This window comes from Aphelocoma coerulescens, chromosome 1, assembly GCF_041296385.1.
Source record: "Aphelocoma coerulescens isolate FSJ_1873_10779 chromosome 1, UR_Acoe_1.0, whole genome shotgun sequence".
NCBI lineage: Eukaryota > Metazoa > Chordata > Aves > Passeriformes > Corvidae > Aphelocoma > Aphelocoma coerulescens.
In genome coordinates this window covers 87,025,420-87,039,499 of record NC_091013.1, presented here as the reverse complement: position 1 = coordinate 87,039,499, position 14,080 = coordinate 87,025,420, and the positions used below count along the sequence as shown (strand labels likewise).

Below are 14,080 nucleotides of genomic sequence, written 5' to 3'. Positions count from 1 at the left end.
AAAATCTTTTGAGTTTTATATGCCCCAGTGCTACTTCAAGTGAGCTGTGGGTTTTATAGAGCTTCCATACAAGAAACTCATACTCCTTGAGTATGGCCTGGGTACAATGATTAATACAAATTAGTACAAATAATTAATAAGTGACTAACAAATGTACATTAAATTTTTCAGTGAACATTAAGCTAATTGCTAGCATCTACAGCACAACATATAAATCATATTTTAGTCATAACGCACGCTTCAAAGATGGTGACACCCATAAATCACTTCTGTTGAGTGATAGTCTGTTTAGAAAGGTAACTTTAGTGTATGCAGTGGGTCCAAGACACTGCTTTACTGGGAAAGAAGGACATCTTGGATCCCTCTTGGATGAGGGGAAGGCAATGAGACAAGGCTTGCCAGTGGAAACACCACCTTTTCCCATGAGCTCTCACAAAATTGCTGGTAGGAGTGGGGCCAGGAGATGTTTCCTCCTGAGCCTGCTAAGTCTGGAGGCAGAGCTGCCTGTTATTGCAGGTCCTGGTCTGTTACCTTTGCTGTGAGATTAATTTATGGCAGAAACACCACGTTTGAAGTTAAGTGGCCAGCAATAGGGCATAATCATATCAGATGCTTGCTTGAAGCTTTAATCAACTCTCTGCTAAACAGATCTCTCTGAACCAAAGGGTTGGGTTTCTCACCCCACCTTGCTGTGCAAGTGCCCTCCAAGCCCATCCATCTTCCAGCCTGCACAGCCGAATCCTATACAGGAATATTGAAGTAGGGAAGCTTCCTTCCATGCCAGGCTTTTTTAAAAGCTTGTAACAACATGATGAATATCACATTTAGTGTCTCATATGCTATAATTGACATTTTAAGTGCTCCTCAGAGCAAGCACAGGAGAATTTTCAATAGATGTTAGAATGGAAATCCTTTAATGTTGGTTGATAGCAGCAAACAGATGCACTGGTGCTAAATTAAAGCAAACTGACTTGGATGCTCACAGGGCATATTTCATTAAATGAGCTTATATTAAGTGGACTTGGGTGTTTCAGGGAATCCATTATTTGGAGGGGAAAGCAAGCACTGGGAGTTTCATATCCAAACCACTGTCCATACATATATTGAACCAAACTCTTATTTATTCTTTATAGATCTCAGTTTCTCTTGGTTTTGAAATCAAATTAACTCCTTTTCTAAAATATTTTATCAATGCAGGTAATAAGATTGATTTAGCTGATAAGAGGGAAGTCTCCCAGCAAAGAGCTGCAGAGTTTTCTGAAGCACAGGACATGTACTATCTGGAAACGTCAGCAAAAGAATCGGATAATGTGGAAAAACTCTTCCTGGACTTGGCCTGCCGGTTGATCAGCGAGGCACGACAGAACACCCTTGTGAACAATGTCTCATCCCCCTTACCAGGAGAGGGGAAAAGTATCAGCTACTTGACTTGCTGTAATTTTAATTAAAGAGCTGGCATGTGATTGCCCCTTCTGCCATGGGCCAAGTGGATTTTTTTTTTTTCTATGCTGGGATTTATCTACTTGAAGGAATTCCTGCCAATCTGACCCATTTGGTTTACTCAGAGTCAGGTTACAGTCCTGGAAACATGGCAGGCTGATGGCTCCAGCTGCATGGCAATGTAGCAGAATACAACAGGGTTTAAATTTCATTTTTCTTGCAGTCTGTGGAGCAGGTCAGAAAAGGAAGAGTTGCACAAGTGTTTCACGTAATGCAGAACAGGAGCTGTTTTGTTTCCTTCTGGGGGAGAGTAGACCAGCCTTTCTTGAAGATACTGAAGAGATCAAAATCTCTCTTGCAGAACAATGTGTTTTGATCCTTTTTAAAGTAAAACAAAGTAAGAAAAAACGCAACAATGGACACTGACTTTGGACTACACTGGCAATCTCCTGGGCTGTCAGCGAGCAAGCTCTTAGGACGTGTACATAACGTCTGCCCCTGCGTCCTCATGGAGGACTCTGGTGTTTGAAATTGTGTTATGTCTCTCATCTACCGGCACTTTCATGGACGTGGAATAAACAAAAAAAAGTTGCAGATAGCAACATTTTCAAGATTGAAGAAGACATGGATACAGCTCAGTTGCTCCCTTTGGTGCTAGCAGTTCAGCAAATATTCCATAGGCCAAATGTAGTCTTACCACATTACTGTCTTCTGAATGTGTAACTTAGACTGGTTAGGAAAAAACACTAATTACCATTGTTCATAAAAATAAAAAAAATCTCATTACCTCTTTTTCTAGGCCTGAACATAGTGGGAAAGGACTGTGTGCTTCTTTGATATCCAACAAAGGATGAAAAGACTTTCCAGAAATAAAAATAAATAAATTAATTAACCACTCCTCCTCTACTTAGTCATGTCCTGATGTAAAAAGTTAGCCTTGGGAAAGATTATTGGTGGACTTGGCAAAAGTGCACCAGACATGACCAAAGTCTTGTGCGTGCCTGGATTGTGTATAAGGGTTCAAAGGAAGCACAGTGTGAACTGGCAATCTGCAATGTGCCCAGCTGAAAAACAAAGCTTGTAGATACAGCTCTTGTTGACAGGCAGGAGTACAAATCTGCAGAGGGTTTGACGGTAAGTGGGAATAGCACTGGGTTGCAAGTGGTGTTATTCCATGTCTGACCCATCCAGCTCTCACCTTGTGGAACTGCTCTCAAAGATGCTCTTGAAGGTCTCTTCTTGGCATCTAGTCTCTCTGCTAGGGTAGCTTTTAGGTTCAGGGCTGTAGAGTCATTCTATTTACCTGATGCTTGCACCCTTAATCCCAAACTCTGGTACATGTAACTGTTTAGGCAACTTCTTCCTACAGAACCCCTGAAATGGAAGCACCCTGGAGTTTGTGATGTTACTCCACCTCTAGTGCCATACAACGCATTGCAAATTTACACGTTGGCATGGAAGCGAAATCAGAAGATAGTGAATGTGCACATAAACAATTATATTTAGGAGTTTGAGTTCAGTTTAGCTAATCTGGATAAATCTCTCCTGGCAGTTACATGGCTATGATATGCTGCAGTTTAATCAATTTAATATTATTTGGCTTTTACTGAAGATTATAACAGAGCTTTTATATTGACATAAAAAGCTGCCAGTAAGTACATCTTGAAAAAAAATAGCAATTGAAAAAAAGAGGCATTTTGAAATGCTTTTTTTGTTTCCTGGAAAGATTTCTTTGGGCTGTATCATGTTGTGCCTTTGATATGTAACGGGGAGTTGACTGTGTCAGAGAGAGGGGGGATTGGTTTGTCATATGGCCATTTTTAATATTTTCTTGCTATTTTTAGGTCATTTTCATGACTAGTGGTAAAAGGAAGATGTAGAAGTTGTGGTATGAAGTTTGTCATTTAGGTAACATTTAGCAAAGAGCTTCTGTAAGTGTGAGAAGTTGGGGAACATGTCAGCTGCTGCTCTGCTCTGGTTCTTTTCAGTCTCTGCTCATGTTGTAATCTGGAGGATTTGGAAATGTGTGGGACTTGGTGGCTTCTGCTGTGCTGGACCATGTGATACAGCCTGTGCTGAAGAGCAGTATCTTCTTGAGCATTCCCTAAATCACCAAATGCAGCTTAATTTGAGCTTGTGAGGAGCACCCAACTGCAAGACAGCTGTTTCTACACAGCTCTTAGGTAGTTCTCTAGAGCTGGGCTCAGGGTGTTCCATGGCAGGTAGCACTCAAGTTAAAAATCAATACCACATGTATTTAATTTGTAGTAGCCCCTACTCCCCGATGCTGGACCTGTCAGCATATAATTGATAACAAATAGGGCAGGGCTCTTTGATCAGCTTAATCAGGGAGGAAGGAGACTGCCCAATAAAAAACCCATGGGTTACTCAGCCTGGTTTCCAAAAAGATCAAAGCTGGGCAGGTATTTCTTCATCCCTGCCAAGTGTACTAGTATAAATGCATTTTAAAGTGCTCCTTGCATCACTTCTGGAAGTGGAACTCTGATGCATTAACATGACTGAACAAACTGAGCTGGTCAAATAGCAGAAACTGCTAACTATTTTCTTGGATGTTTACTTTGAGATTTCTAGAAGCCTAAATCTTTTCCCAGTGCTTTCCTAATCTGTAGGTGACTATTTTGGAGACTAGCTGCCTACTAGCAACCTCAAAGCATTGGTTCTTTTTATTGCTAGGGAATCTCTGTGTAAGGACTCCAGACAGTGATGTGCTTTTGTGGTGGGGTGGAGTGCTGTGGTTGGGCTGATGTTCAAGTGAATTACCTGGCTTCTCCAGTCAAATTTGAACTGATTTCTTTCAGTGTTTATTCTGTGGAGACTTAAAAAGTTGAAAGGAAACAATGGTGGTATGTGCAGCAATTTTTACAAGGTCATAAACCAAAGCTGTAGTTTTGTACACCTCTGAATATCTCTGTAGTGCATACAGCCAAACTTTCTGTGTAGCACTGAGGGCTTATCTTCTCTTCTACAGTCTGATCCACTGCTGAAGGCTTCCCAGCTGGAAGAAGAACTTTATCAACTGCAGAGTCTTGAAAAATAAAAGGACATAAAATAAGTACAAATTCCAATTATGTGATAATCAGCTCTCCAACTAAACACTTTGATAGATTTTTGAGAGAGCTGTCAGTAAAAGCCTTGTGATGCTTGCTGGATAAAGTATCAAAAACCCATGCAGAATTGATATAATGGGGCCAAATTTGACTGGGAATGTTCTCTACTATCATGGGAGCCAAGCTTTTAGTGTGGTTGCTGGATTTGAATGTTTTGAGGGTGATATATTCACAGCCATGGAGTAATCTTATTTCTGGCTGAATGTTAATTTTTGTTGTAGTCCTGTAATGAGGCCCTTTCTTGACATTTTTAGCACAATGATTATGTCCAAGCAGAAGCCAATACTGGATGATCAGCAGATGTTTGCTTAATCTAGCAAGCCTGTTTGCAGAGATTAGTAAGAGCATCTCTGAAAACTGGATGGTCTAAACTCTGATTTCCAGTGGGAGTCACTGATTCAGTCAGGCTGATCTTGAGTAAACCACCAAACATTCAGTGCTTCAGATCACTGGGTGTGAAGTACTTGCTGTGAAGTTTTGCATTGGGTGTTGACACTGAGAGTTTGCTGAGACAAGCCATGACTCCCTTCTGTCCATATTTGTGTTCCCCCATGAAAGGGAAAAAAACTCAAATAAAAAAAAATCTTCAGGTCAAAGAAATAAGATGGAAAAAGTGAAATTAGGAGCTCTGTAATCAAAGAGTGTGCTGGGTGCCTCTTCCTACCTGGAACCCTGAAGTCTTGATTTGACCTCCAGGTAAGCTGCTTGAGCGTGCAGATATGTGTTTGTGCTGAATGCTAAATGGCCCTGTGATCATTATTTAATGAAAACCACACATGACAAATTGTCAGGCAATACTTTGTTCTTTGCTGTGGAGCACGTGAAACAGCCCTTAAAATCTGTCAGCCTGCTGGTGCTGTTTGTGATTTTTTGGAAATGGCTGTATTGGTAACAGTTGGCTCCCGCTAGTCTGGGTTTAGCAGTTAATGGCTATCGAATTCCTTCAGCACCAGTAATAACAGCAGCAGACTGAGGCTGACACAGGAGACAGTGATTTGAAAAGAGGGAAAGTCAAAGTTAGTGATGCAGAAGCACGGTGGGGGCACGCACATGGGACAACAGGCTTTCCAGAGCTTTTGCTGACAAGGGATGCAATTAGTTAGAGTCAAATCCACTGGGTTTTGCCTTGTTTGTTATCCCTAAGGACCACTGTTTGTTCAGCTGCTTTTCCACTTGTCTTCTCTTTTCAGTATGAAGGACTGTATGTAAATCAGGCTGAAATGTTGAGCTGGCATGATTCCTGCAGGCAGAGGCTGAATTCAGTTGGAAAATAGGTGAAATTCTCTAGCTATTAACATAGGCTGAGCAAACATGCAGGATATGCTGCCCTTTGGGCACCTGTGGTGCCATCGGGGTCGGATATGGCTAGAGACACTGTCACAGAAATCCTCTCCTGGCTGTGGGGCAGAATGAATGCTGCAGCCCTTTGTGCAAGGGAAAGATGACCCTCTGGAGTAGAAAATGCAAGTAAAGTGATAGTTCCACATGCTCAGGATTTTCTCCATACCATCCTCCTTTAAAATTGCATCTATGGATTCGATATTGATTGCTCTGGGCTTTCATAAGGGTTTGCTTTGAAATTTAGTCAGAAATTCTGCATCCTTTTACTTTTAGAGTCAAAGCACCCAATATCCTCATGTGTTTGGCTCCTACCAACAAAGTCCTTTTTGAGTTAATTCAGTTAGAAAAAGGTGTTTCTAGAGGATACTTTGTGAGTTCCCAGTGAGCAATTATGGAAACTCTTCATCCTTTTTAAAATGTCTCTGTACATAAGGGCTCACCAGAAGAGCCAAAGGAAATAACTAATCAGTTCTAGTAGTGAAAACCCAGTTAAATCAAAATCTTTTCTTCCTCTTTTTATAAACTTTGTTATCTCAACAAACTTGGGGTTTGACATCACCCTTTTTCCTTGCATCAGTTCTGTCTTCTTGTTGCTGTGGGTAATAATTGTAGCTGCTGTTGGCAAGCAGCAAAGGATCATCATTTTGAAGGACAGTCTTGTCTTATGATGATGAATGGTGGGAAAACAATAGCTTGATTTCTTATAAGCAAGTAGTGCATCCTAAGCAGAGCAGCCTCAACTGGAACTGGTGATGTCTTTAAAATGCAATCATCCACTTGAGCAGTAGCTAAATGTACCATAAATGTTACTGATCTCACATCTGCCTCAGTTCAGGATTTAGCTTGGCTATGAAAGCAGACAGCAGGGTAGTCATCCTCACCATGATGCAGGGCTCCCAAAGCAGCACGCTGCCTTGCTCTGACTTACCCCTCTGATCACCACTTCACTCACCTGACCCAAAGTCACCTTTGCTGTACTAAACCATATCCAGCTGGGATAGAGCACCAGCTGTCATCACTCACAGATGCCATCACAACCTTCCCCCTCATGTAAGCGAGATGTAACTTAAACCAGAAGTAAAAACTATGCCATGTGAGTCACAGGTGTTTGTTTCTTTCCGAGTGGGAGCCACATATCCAGAAAAAAACCCTCATCTCTAAAGCTTGCTCCTTCAAATACAGTCAATGGAATAACGGGGGGAAGATAACCCAGACAGAGCAGAAAATGAGATGGCAATGAGTGTAATTTTGACTGTAAACATTGTCAGTGAAAAATTAGACTGGTTTTAAGAGCACAGACAGGGTCAACAGCTCAGCTTATCTGTCTGGATGAACAAGAGCTGGGTTAACAATACTTGGACATTGTCTCTCTTTTCACATTAATGACTTGCAATTAGGACTTGGTGGATGTGACCACATTTTTTGAACCAGTTATCCTTTTCCAGTAAGCTCGATAATTTTAGCTCTGATTAGTGCTACAATATTACTCAAAAACAGATGCCAGCTTTACATTTGCACCTTTGCTTTTTCCACTTCTGCTTATCTTGGGATAACATTCTCAAGGACCTGCACATTCGTGAGTACACTGTGGTAGTGTCCCTGGTGAGCGTTTTCTGAATGCCTGGTCCTCAGGCAAAAAATGGCATGGCCAAAACCTGTGTCAGTCATGGTTTTAGCTGTGCATGGTTCCCTGGGGCAGAGGGGATGTTAAAAGTATTCTTATGCTTTCATGGGCAGCAGTCAAGGGCTCGGGAGTGTCTGGTGTCATATGAATGCAAACCTTGGCACTTTTCAAAGCTTGATTCCTCTAATACCTCTCATTGATGAATCTGCTCTTCTCTAGTTACTGTTCATGCCTCAAGCACTGTGGAGGGATGATCTGATTGCATGAACCACTGGATCTGACTCCTGCTTTAGTTAGAAAGAAGAGCATCAGAGGCTCATCTTCTGTGCCACCTCAAGCTTCTTACTAACTCAGTAAGTCCTTTCCAGCCAGGACACCCTGTAAAGAATACTTCCCTTCTTACAGGACCAATACAACAGATTCAGACATTAAGGTCTGATGGGAGTTCGGTGCAAATGAGTTGCTCTCCAGTGAGTAGGTGGGTGCTGCTCTCCGTCCAGTGAGACTTGGGGGCAGTGTGGAGGAGGAGCTGTCACTGGGTGGTGCTGTGAGTGTCTCCGAGGGCCGGGGTTGCGTCGCTGGCACAGAGATGTAGTAAATGTAGTGTCCTGCAGTGTCCCAGCAGCTGAGTCTTTACAGAAGGGCAAGCAGAGGAGAGGGAATGCCATTTTTAAATTTTAATAGAGGGGGAATAAAATACCTGGTCTATGGTGGAGAGAGCTGCTATGATTTCAGGCACTACCATTGCCTCAGCTCTTGCAGACTGTTGGGAAGAAAGGGTTACTATTCATCCTCACACACAGCCAGCACTGAAGGGGGAAAAACTAACTTCTGAAGCCAACATTTTAGTGGAGAAAAGGCCCTCTAATGAGAGTATGGAGCAAGCCCAGTGCTTGTTACTATGCTGATTTGGAGTGACAAGTATATCTCTGGATATTAGGGAAGTAGTTTAAAATATGCCATAGTTTTTAGCATAATAAGATGCACTGCAGATATGTCACATCCATTTTATTCTCCACAGCTGTTTACAAAAGGAAAAAAAACCCAAAACCCTGAGACTGGAGCAGCTGCAGTCACTCAGCTGTCAATATAGGACAAGGCTCTTTCTGCTCTTTTATTTCCACTTCACTCTGTTCTGCTGCACATATTTGGCTGTTCTGTGAATTTGCAGATCATGAAATTTTTTTTCAAACTGCCTTTGATCTATACAGAAAGACTCACCCAGTTCTCATTTGAATTCATTAATACTTTGAGTAGGCATTTTGATTTTATGTTTACTGGCTTGTTTCCCTTTGTAATGTTATCTAACTGACAAGTTTGTCGTGCTCTGCATTACCTTTAGACTTTTGAATCTAAAACATTTCCTCTTTCCTGAAAGCTATGATAATTTTTAGAGATGCTACAAAGGCATCTTCCTTTCCTCAGGAGAAAACCTGAATTACCCTCAGCTTTGATTACTATCAAATCAACATTGAAGCACGTAATTTCTTTTACAGTGTGAACAAAGTATGTTTTATACCATCAACTATAGTTTGAATTGTAGTTTAAAAATCTGCTTAAGCCCTAACAGCAGCATTTTGTTTGTGATTTCCATGCCAGGGAAGTCACAGCATTAAAGGAATTTCCTGTGTTGGAGTTTTTCCCCACAAAAGTCTGTTGTCTTTTCCCCAACAATTGTGAATTTAGCACAATGTACAGAATTTTAGCAAGAACTCTGATTCCTAGACATGTGGCCAGAAGGATGAGGAGAGGATGTGGTTTTTGTTGATCAAGCACAACCATTTCAGTGGAAAAAATGCACTACAGCTGGTCAGACCATTGATCTCGTTACTGGGGTAGTGCTGTCTTTGGGGACGGTATAGGTGTTAGAAAATCACCAAACTGTGAATCATTCACTGTCAGAAGCATTTGGCTTGTCTCTTCTTTAAGTTCTTGTGGTCAAGTTTGGTACAGTGGGCTTGAGAAAGGAATGTGTTTTGGATGGACCAGGATGATGAATGTATGATGCTTCATGTTTATTTGTAATGTCCTTTTTATACTTAGAAATTGCTTACATGTGTATCTGTATGTAAATAAATGTTTAATCCTTTCCACTTGGTGTTTAAAGTGTTTGTTTTTTTGGTTTTTTTTTTTTTATTTGGACTGCAAAGCAAAGTTGCCTTAAATACGAGGCCTTCAACTGACATGATTTGATATTAGACCAGCAAATGAATGGGTGCTAAGGATTTGCTGCTTGGGCTGAGAATACCGAGGCTCTCACAGCACTGAGACCTCACAAGAAGAGCAGATGTAGAGCTGGTGCCCATGGGAGCAATGTCCCTTTGTACTAGAAAAAAAAATATTCAAAGCAGGAGAAATTGTAGAGGTTTGAAATGCCAAAGAAATGCCAGCATCGGGCACTAGAGGGTGGCCTTTGACAGAGGCACCATCCACTCACTGACCTTGCAAACCTGTGGCAGGTTGAACTCTTGTCCTAGCAAGCTGCTGGGTTTGTGTAGGATAAATGTTGGATGATGGTTGGATGCTTCGGTTGTCTTTTATTCTTTGACCCAGTCACTTTTTTTTTTTTAATGCTATTCCTTCTGTTCAGCCTTCAACTTGCTGTTTTCATTCTCATTGAACTCCACTGGAGTTCCCTAATGACCTGCCTCCCTCAAGGCCTAGAATCCTTTTGGACAAGATCTCCCATTTTAGTCCTTTTGTCTTTTGGTAGATATATAAAGTTTGTGCTCTGACTCATTCTGGGGATCAGCTTTCCTCCCCTGTGCTCTGCTCCACATCAAAGATGACTCCTGCTAACACTTACACTGAGAAACGAGCTGTGAAGCTTGAAGACACCATGTGTCTTTTATTGCCTTTCCCACTGACCTTGAAGCTCCTTCCTTGGTAAATGTCTGACATGAGGGCTGGACCATCTGCTCTTCCTTCCCCAGGAAGCTGGCAATTTGAGTCAGTGAGAGAACAGAGAGGTATTTGGATAGGGAAAAGTCCCTGTGTATGCTTCTAGGTAGGAACAAGGCAAAAGGAGAGGAAGGAAACATCCTTCAGATGCTCAGACCGCTTGGGAAGTGAGTATTTACTGAAAGAGAGGAGGGCTGGAGTGTGTTGCTTTTGGGGGTGAAGGCTGGAGGAAATGGACCAAGCTCTTCCTGAGGAAAGGTAAGGGGCAGGTGTAGAGTAGCAGCTCTTCCTTGCAAGGAGCATGTATCCAGTGGGATGTGCATCTCTTCTTCAGCAGGTGTAGCAGCAAGGGTACAGCCTGTGCCAGGCTTTGCTGAGGGTGAAAGGAATGTGAGCACACAAAGGCTCCCTGCAAAAAGGGAACAAGCTGCCCAGGGGAAGAAATGCAAGGCTGACTGACTACAGGAGCAAAAGCAAGAGAGCTTTTTCTGCCTCTCTTCCATCTTCTCATGGTCAAAGTCTCCCTACTGAGCATATGGGGAGCTCTGCCCAGAAGGTGTCATCTTGCTGACAGGGGCCTGTCACACAACAATACTTTTTGCTCTCACTCTGTGTACAGTCCTCTTGCACAAAGCACAGGAGATCTGAGTGTCCTGCTTTAATTTCAATGGTATGGCACAGACAGTCCTGCCTAATTTAAAATCTAGTCTTGATTTATGGATTTCTATGCATAGGGAATCAATCACAGACCCAGTATGCATTTTCAGGAGTTTTATTACCCTCAGAATTAAACATGCTGAGCTTTAGTCTTTTTGTACAAGCTTATAATTATAATCACATCAGCCTGCACCAAAGCTATCACTCACTGTGTGTGTGAATGAATTGTCTGCTGAATAAAATCACTCATGCTGGACCAAACATTTCATGTCAAGATGCTGTCAGGTATACGATGTAGAAGCTCTGGCAGTGTTTCATAGCTAGCTGCATCAAATCTCTGGTGTCTCACTTGGATCAGGTCTAACTCCTGGTGATAGAGTGGGTGTCTGTCCAGTTTATCACAAGGGACTGCTTAAAGAGCCAATGATAACTGCAGTACCCTACTATGTGCTGCAGTAGAAAAAAAACTAGTTTCAAGTGTTATAATGTCTTAAAACCTTTTCTGTATTGCCTTCCTTATGCACAGTGCTTTAGGTGTGAGTAATGCTGTCTTTCCCTTCATTTCTTCTACATAAGCTATACATGCAGATTTATAATTTCCAGGCAGGCAACATTTCCTACTCCTTTTCCACTTGCCCCAAGGGTCCATCAAGTAGGATTTTATTTGCAAGATATAAAATCTTTTCAATAGGCAGAGCACTTGGCAAATGTAGGCACAAGCCCAGGCCTTTTCACTTGGCCTCACCCTGGAGTCCTGCCCTATCCTGACTGAAGCAGCCCTGGTGTGGTTTTGGTGCGCTGATTTGCTGGGCTAAAGCTCAGCTGGGCAACTCAGCAGCAGCTTGCAAACCCATACGGCTTCTGCTCTTACCTCCTGCCCCTTTGGCTGTGCCAGGAAGCCTCGCACAGGGCGGTCTGTGACCTTTACAGCAGAGCCCTGCCACGTTCTGCAACAGTGCTGTCACTGGCACCACACTTAGCAAGTGACTCCATCCGCAGGTTACTTTGGTCACAGAACCACAGAATGGTCTGGGGTTGGAAGGGACTTTAAAGATCTTGTTCCAAACCCCTGCCACGGGCAGGGGCACCTTCCACCAGACCAGGTTGCTCAGAGCCCCATCCAACCTGGCCTTGAACACTTCCAGGGATGGGGCATCCACAGCTTCTCTGGGCAACCTGTGCCAGTGCCTCACAACCCTCACAGTGAAGAATATTTTCTGCGTATCTAACCTGAATTTCCTCTCTCCCAGTTGAAAAACATCATCAGCTTATCAATTAAACATTGTTTAAAATTGTGATGTCCAATTCTGCTCTTTTTCTGTCTCTTTCTTTGCTCTAACAAGATGTTCCTTTTTCCTCTGTTTCTATCTAGGGTTCAGGGACTGCAGGGCTCTAGGCTTGGACCTGTCAGAAGAAACCTTGCACCTCTTTCCACTGCCATCTGCTGTTGCAGGATCATTAAACACCAAGAAGAACTTTTGCAGTGTGCTTGAGTATCTTGCTGGGGACAGCAAGAAGAGATGGTTTGCTGGTTAAGGTCTTTCAGTGATCTTCAGAGCAGTGCTCCATGTCCTTGCAAAGTCAGGCAAGCTTTTGAACCTGTGCCAGGATTTCAACTGTAAATGAGGAGGGGGAAAAAAATAACCAAACCAACCAAGGCTGACTTGGAAAAGTTTCTTTGTAGAAGGACTTTACCTGTGCAGACCTGCTGCACAGCCACGTGTAACTTTTTCCTGGGTCAGCCTGCTGGAATGCCTGCAGCCTCAGCACATCTGCACCCTTGGCAGGAGAGTCCGTATCCCATTTATACCCTGCTCAGCCACAGGAGAAGCTTGTTTGATGCCAAGTACTCTTCTCTCCCCTATCCATCAAAGGGAAATGCATTTGACTAGAAGGTGCAGAACTTAGGCTAGAGACTGAGAAACTCAAAAAGTTTACCTGTATGTTCTGCGATAGAGATCCATGCTAAAAATCATGGATAAGGAACAAGGTGGTGAGAGTAAATGCCTTCATTCCTGAGTTTCCTGAAATTTACGAGCAGGTACATATTTTGTAGAAGATATATGAAGACATGCAGATTACAGCTCAAATTCTAAAGGTTTTTTTGTTCATCCACCCCAAACGTGGTTTCTGTTGGCTGCCTTAGGAAGGTCCTGCCTGCTGGTCTGTGTGGGTACCCCACTGAGGCACTTATTGTGGGACCAAGGGACTGTGAGGTTAGAGAAGCCTTTCAGCCACACAAGAAGCCCTTCTAGCCCTGACTGCAACAACGATCAACAACATATAGTGAGTAAAATGCACAGGAACAAGATCAGCAGCAAATGATACATTCCCACAATGCTCCTTTAACTTGCAGCAACTTCTGCCTCTCAGGTTTCTTACGGCAGAAGTGGTGTCTTTATAACCTGAAAGCCCTTTAGACATCAGTATTGATACAATTTGTTCCTTGCATGCTGAGACATAAAACTCTTCTGAACATAGAGTGAGGCTTAAGGAGGTGCTGTAGAAATTATATGAGGCCTCAAACATAGGAAGATAAAAATATCCACCTTGCAGCTGAGAATGAGCCAAGTAACCCCTCCCTGTCACCAGTCACAATGTAAATGGTGCATATTCATTTTATACCCCAAAAGAAAAAAAAAAGTCACAGCAGGTACTTTTAGGTTTGTTTCTGGTTCTGCAACTGTGGTGGTGCATCTCCTCTACCCCCTCAGGCCACACTGTGACCTTAAAAACACTGACAACAAAATGTCAGCATTTTCAGGCTGCTCAGATACTGTGCCACCAGATTCCCACATCCTTCTGCAGGGCCTAACTTAAAGCTTACAGCAGCAGATCCAAGATTTCTCTGTTCAATGATCCTAAATGCAGCTGTTTTGGATTGAGGATACGGAAGACGTTAAAGCAAGGAGAGGAAAGACACTGTCAGGAATCTGCCACTAGCAGTCTTTAGGCTTTTTCAAGTTATAGGAAAACTGGGAGCTGCTAC

At 42.7% G+C, this 14,080-nt stretch overlaps 1 protein-coding gene across 4 annotated transcripts in view; it reads left to right on the top strand.

Moving 5' to 3' along the window:
- Positions 1 to 1,473, top strand: part of RAB30 (RAB30, member RAS oncogene family) — a 40,984-nt gene extending 39,511 nt beyond the window's left edge. For all 4 annotated transcript variants that reach the window (XM_069015836.1, XM_069015857.1, XM_069015866.1 and 1 more), the window contains one exon: positions 1,198 to 1,473. In XM_069015836.1, the coding sequence (XP_068871937.1) occupies positions 1,198 to 1,448 (251 nt within the window). In that variant the 3' untranslated portion in view covers positions 1,449 to 1,473. The remainder of the gene's footprint in view (positions 1 to 1,197) is intronic.
- The last annotated feature ends 12,607 nt before the right edge of the window (positions 1,474 to 14,080 follow it).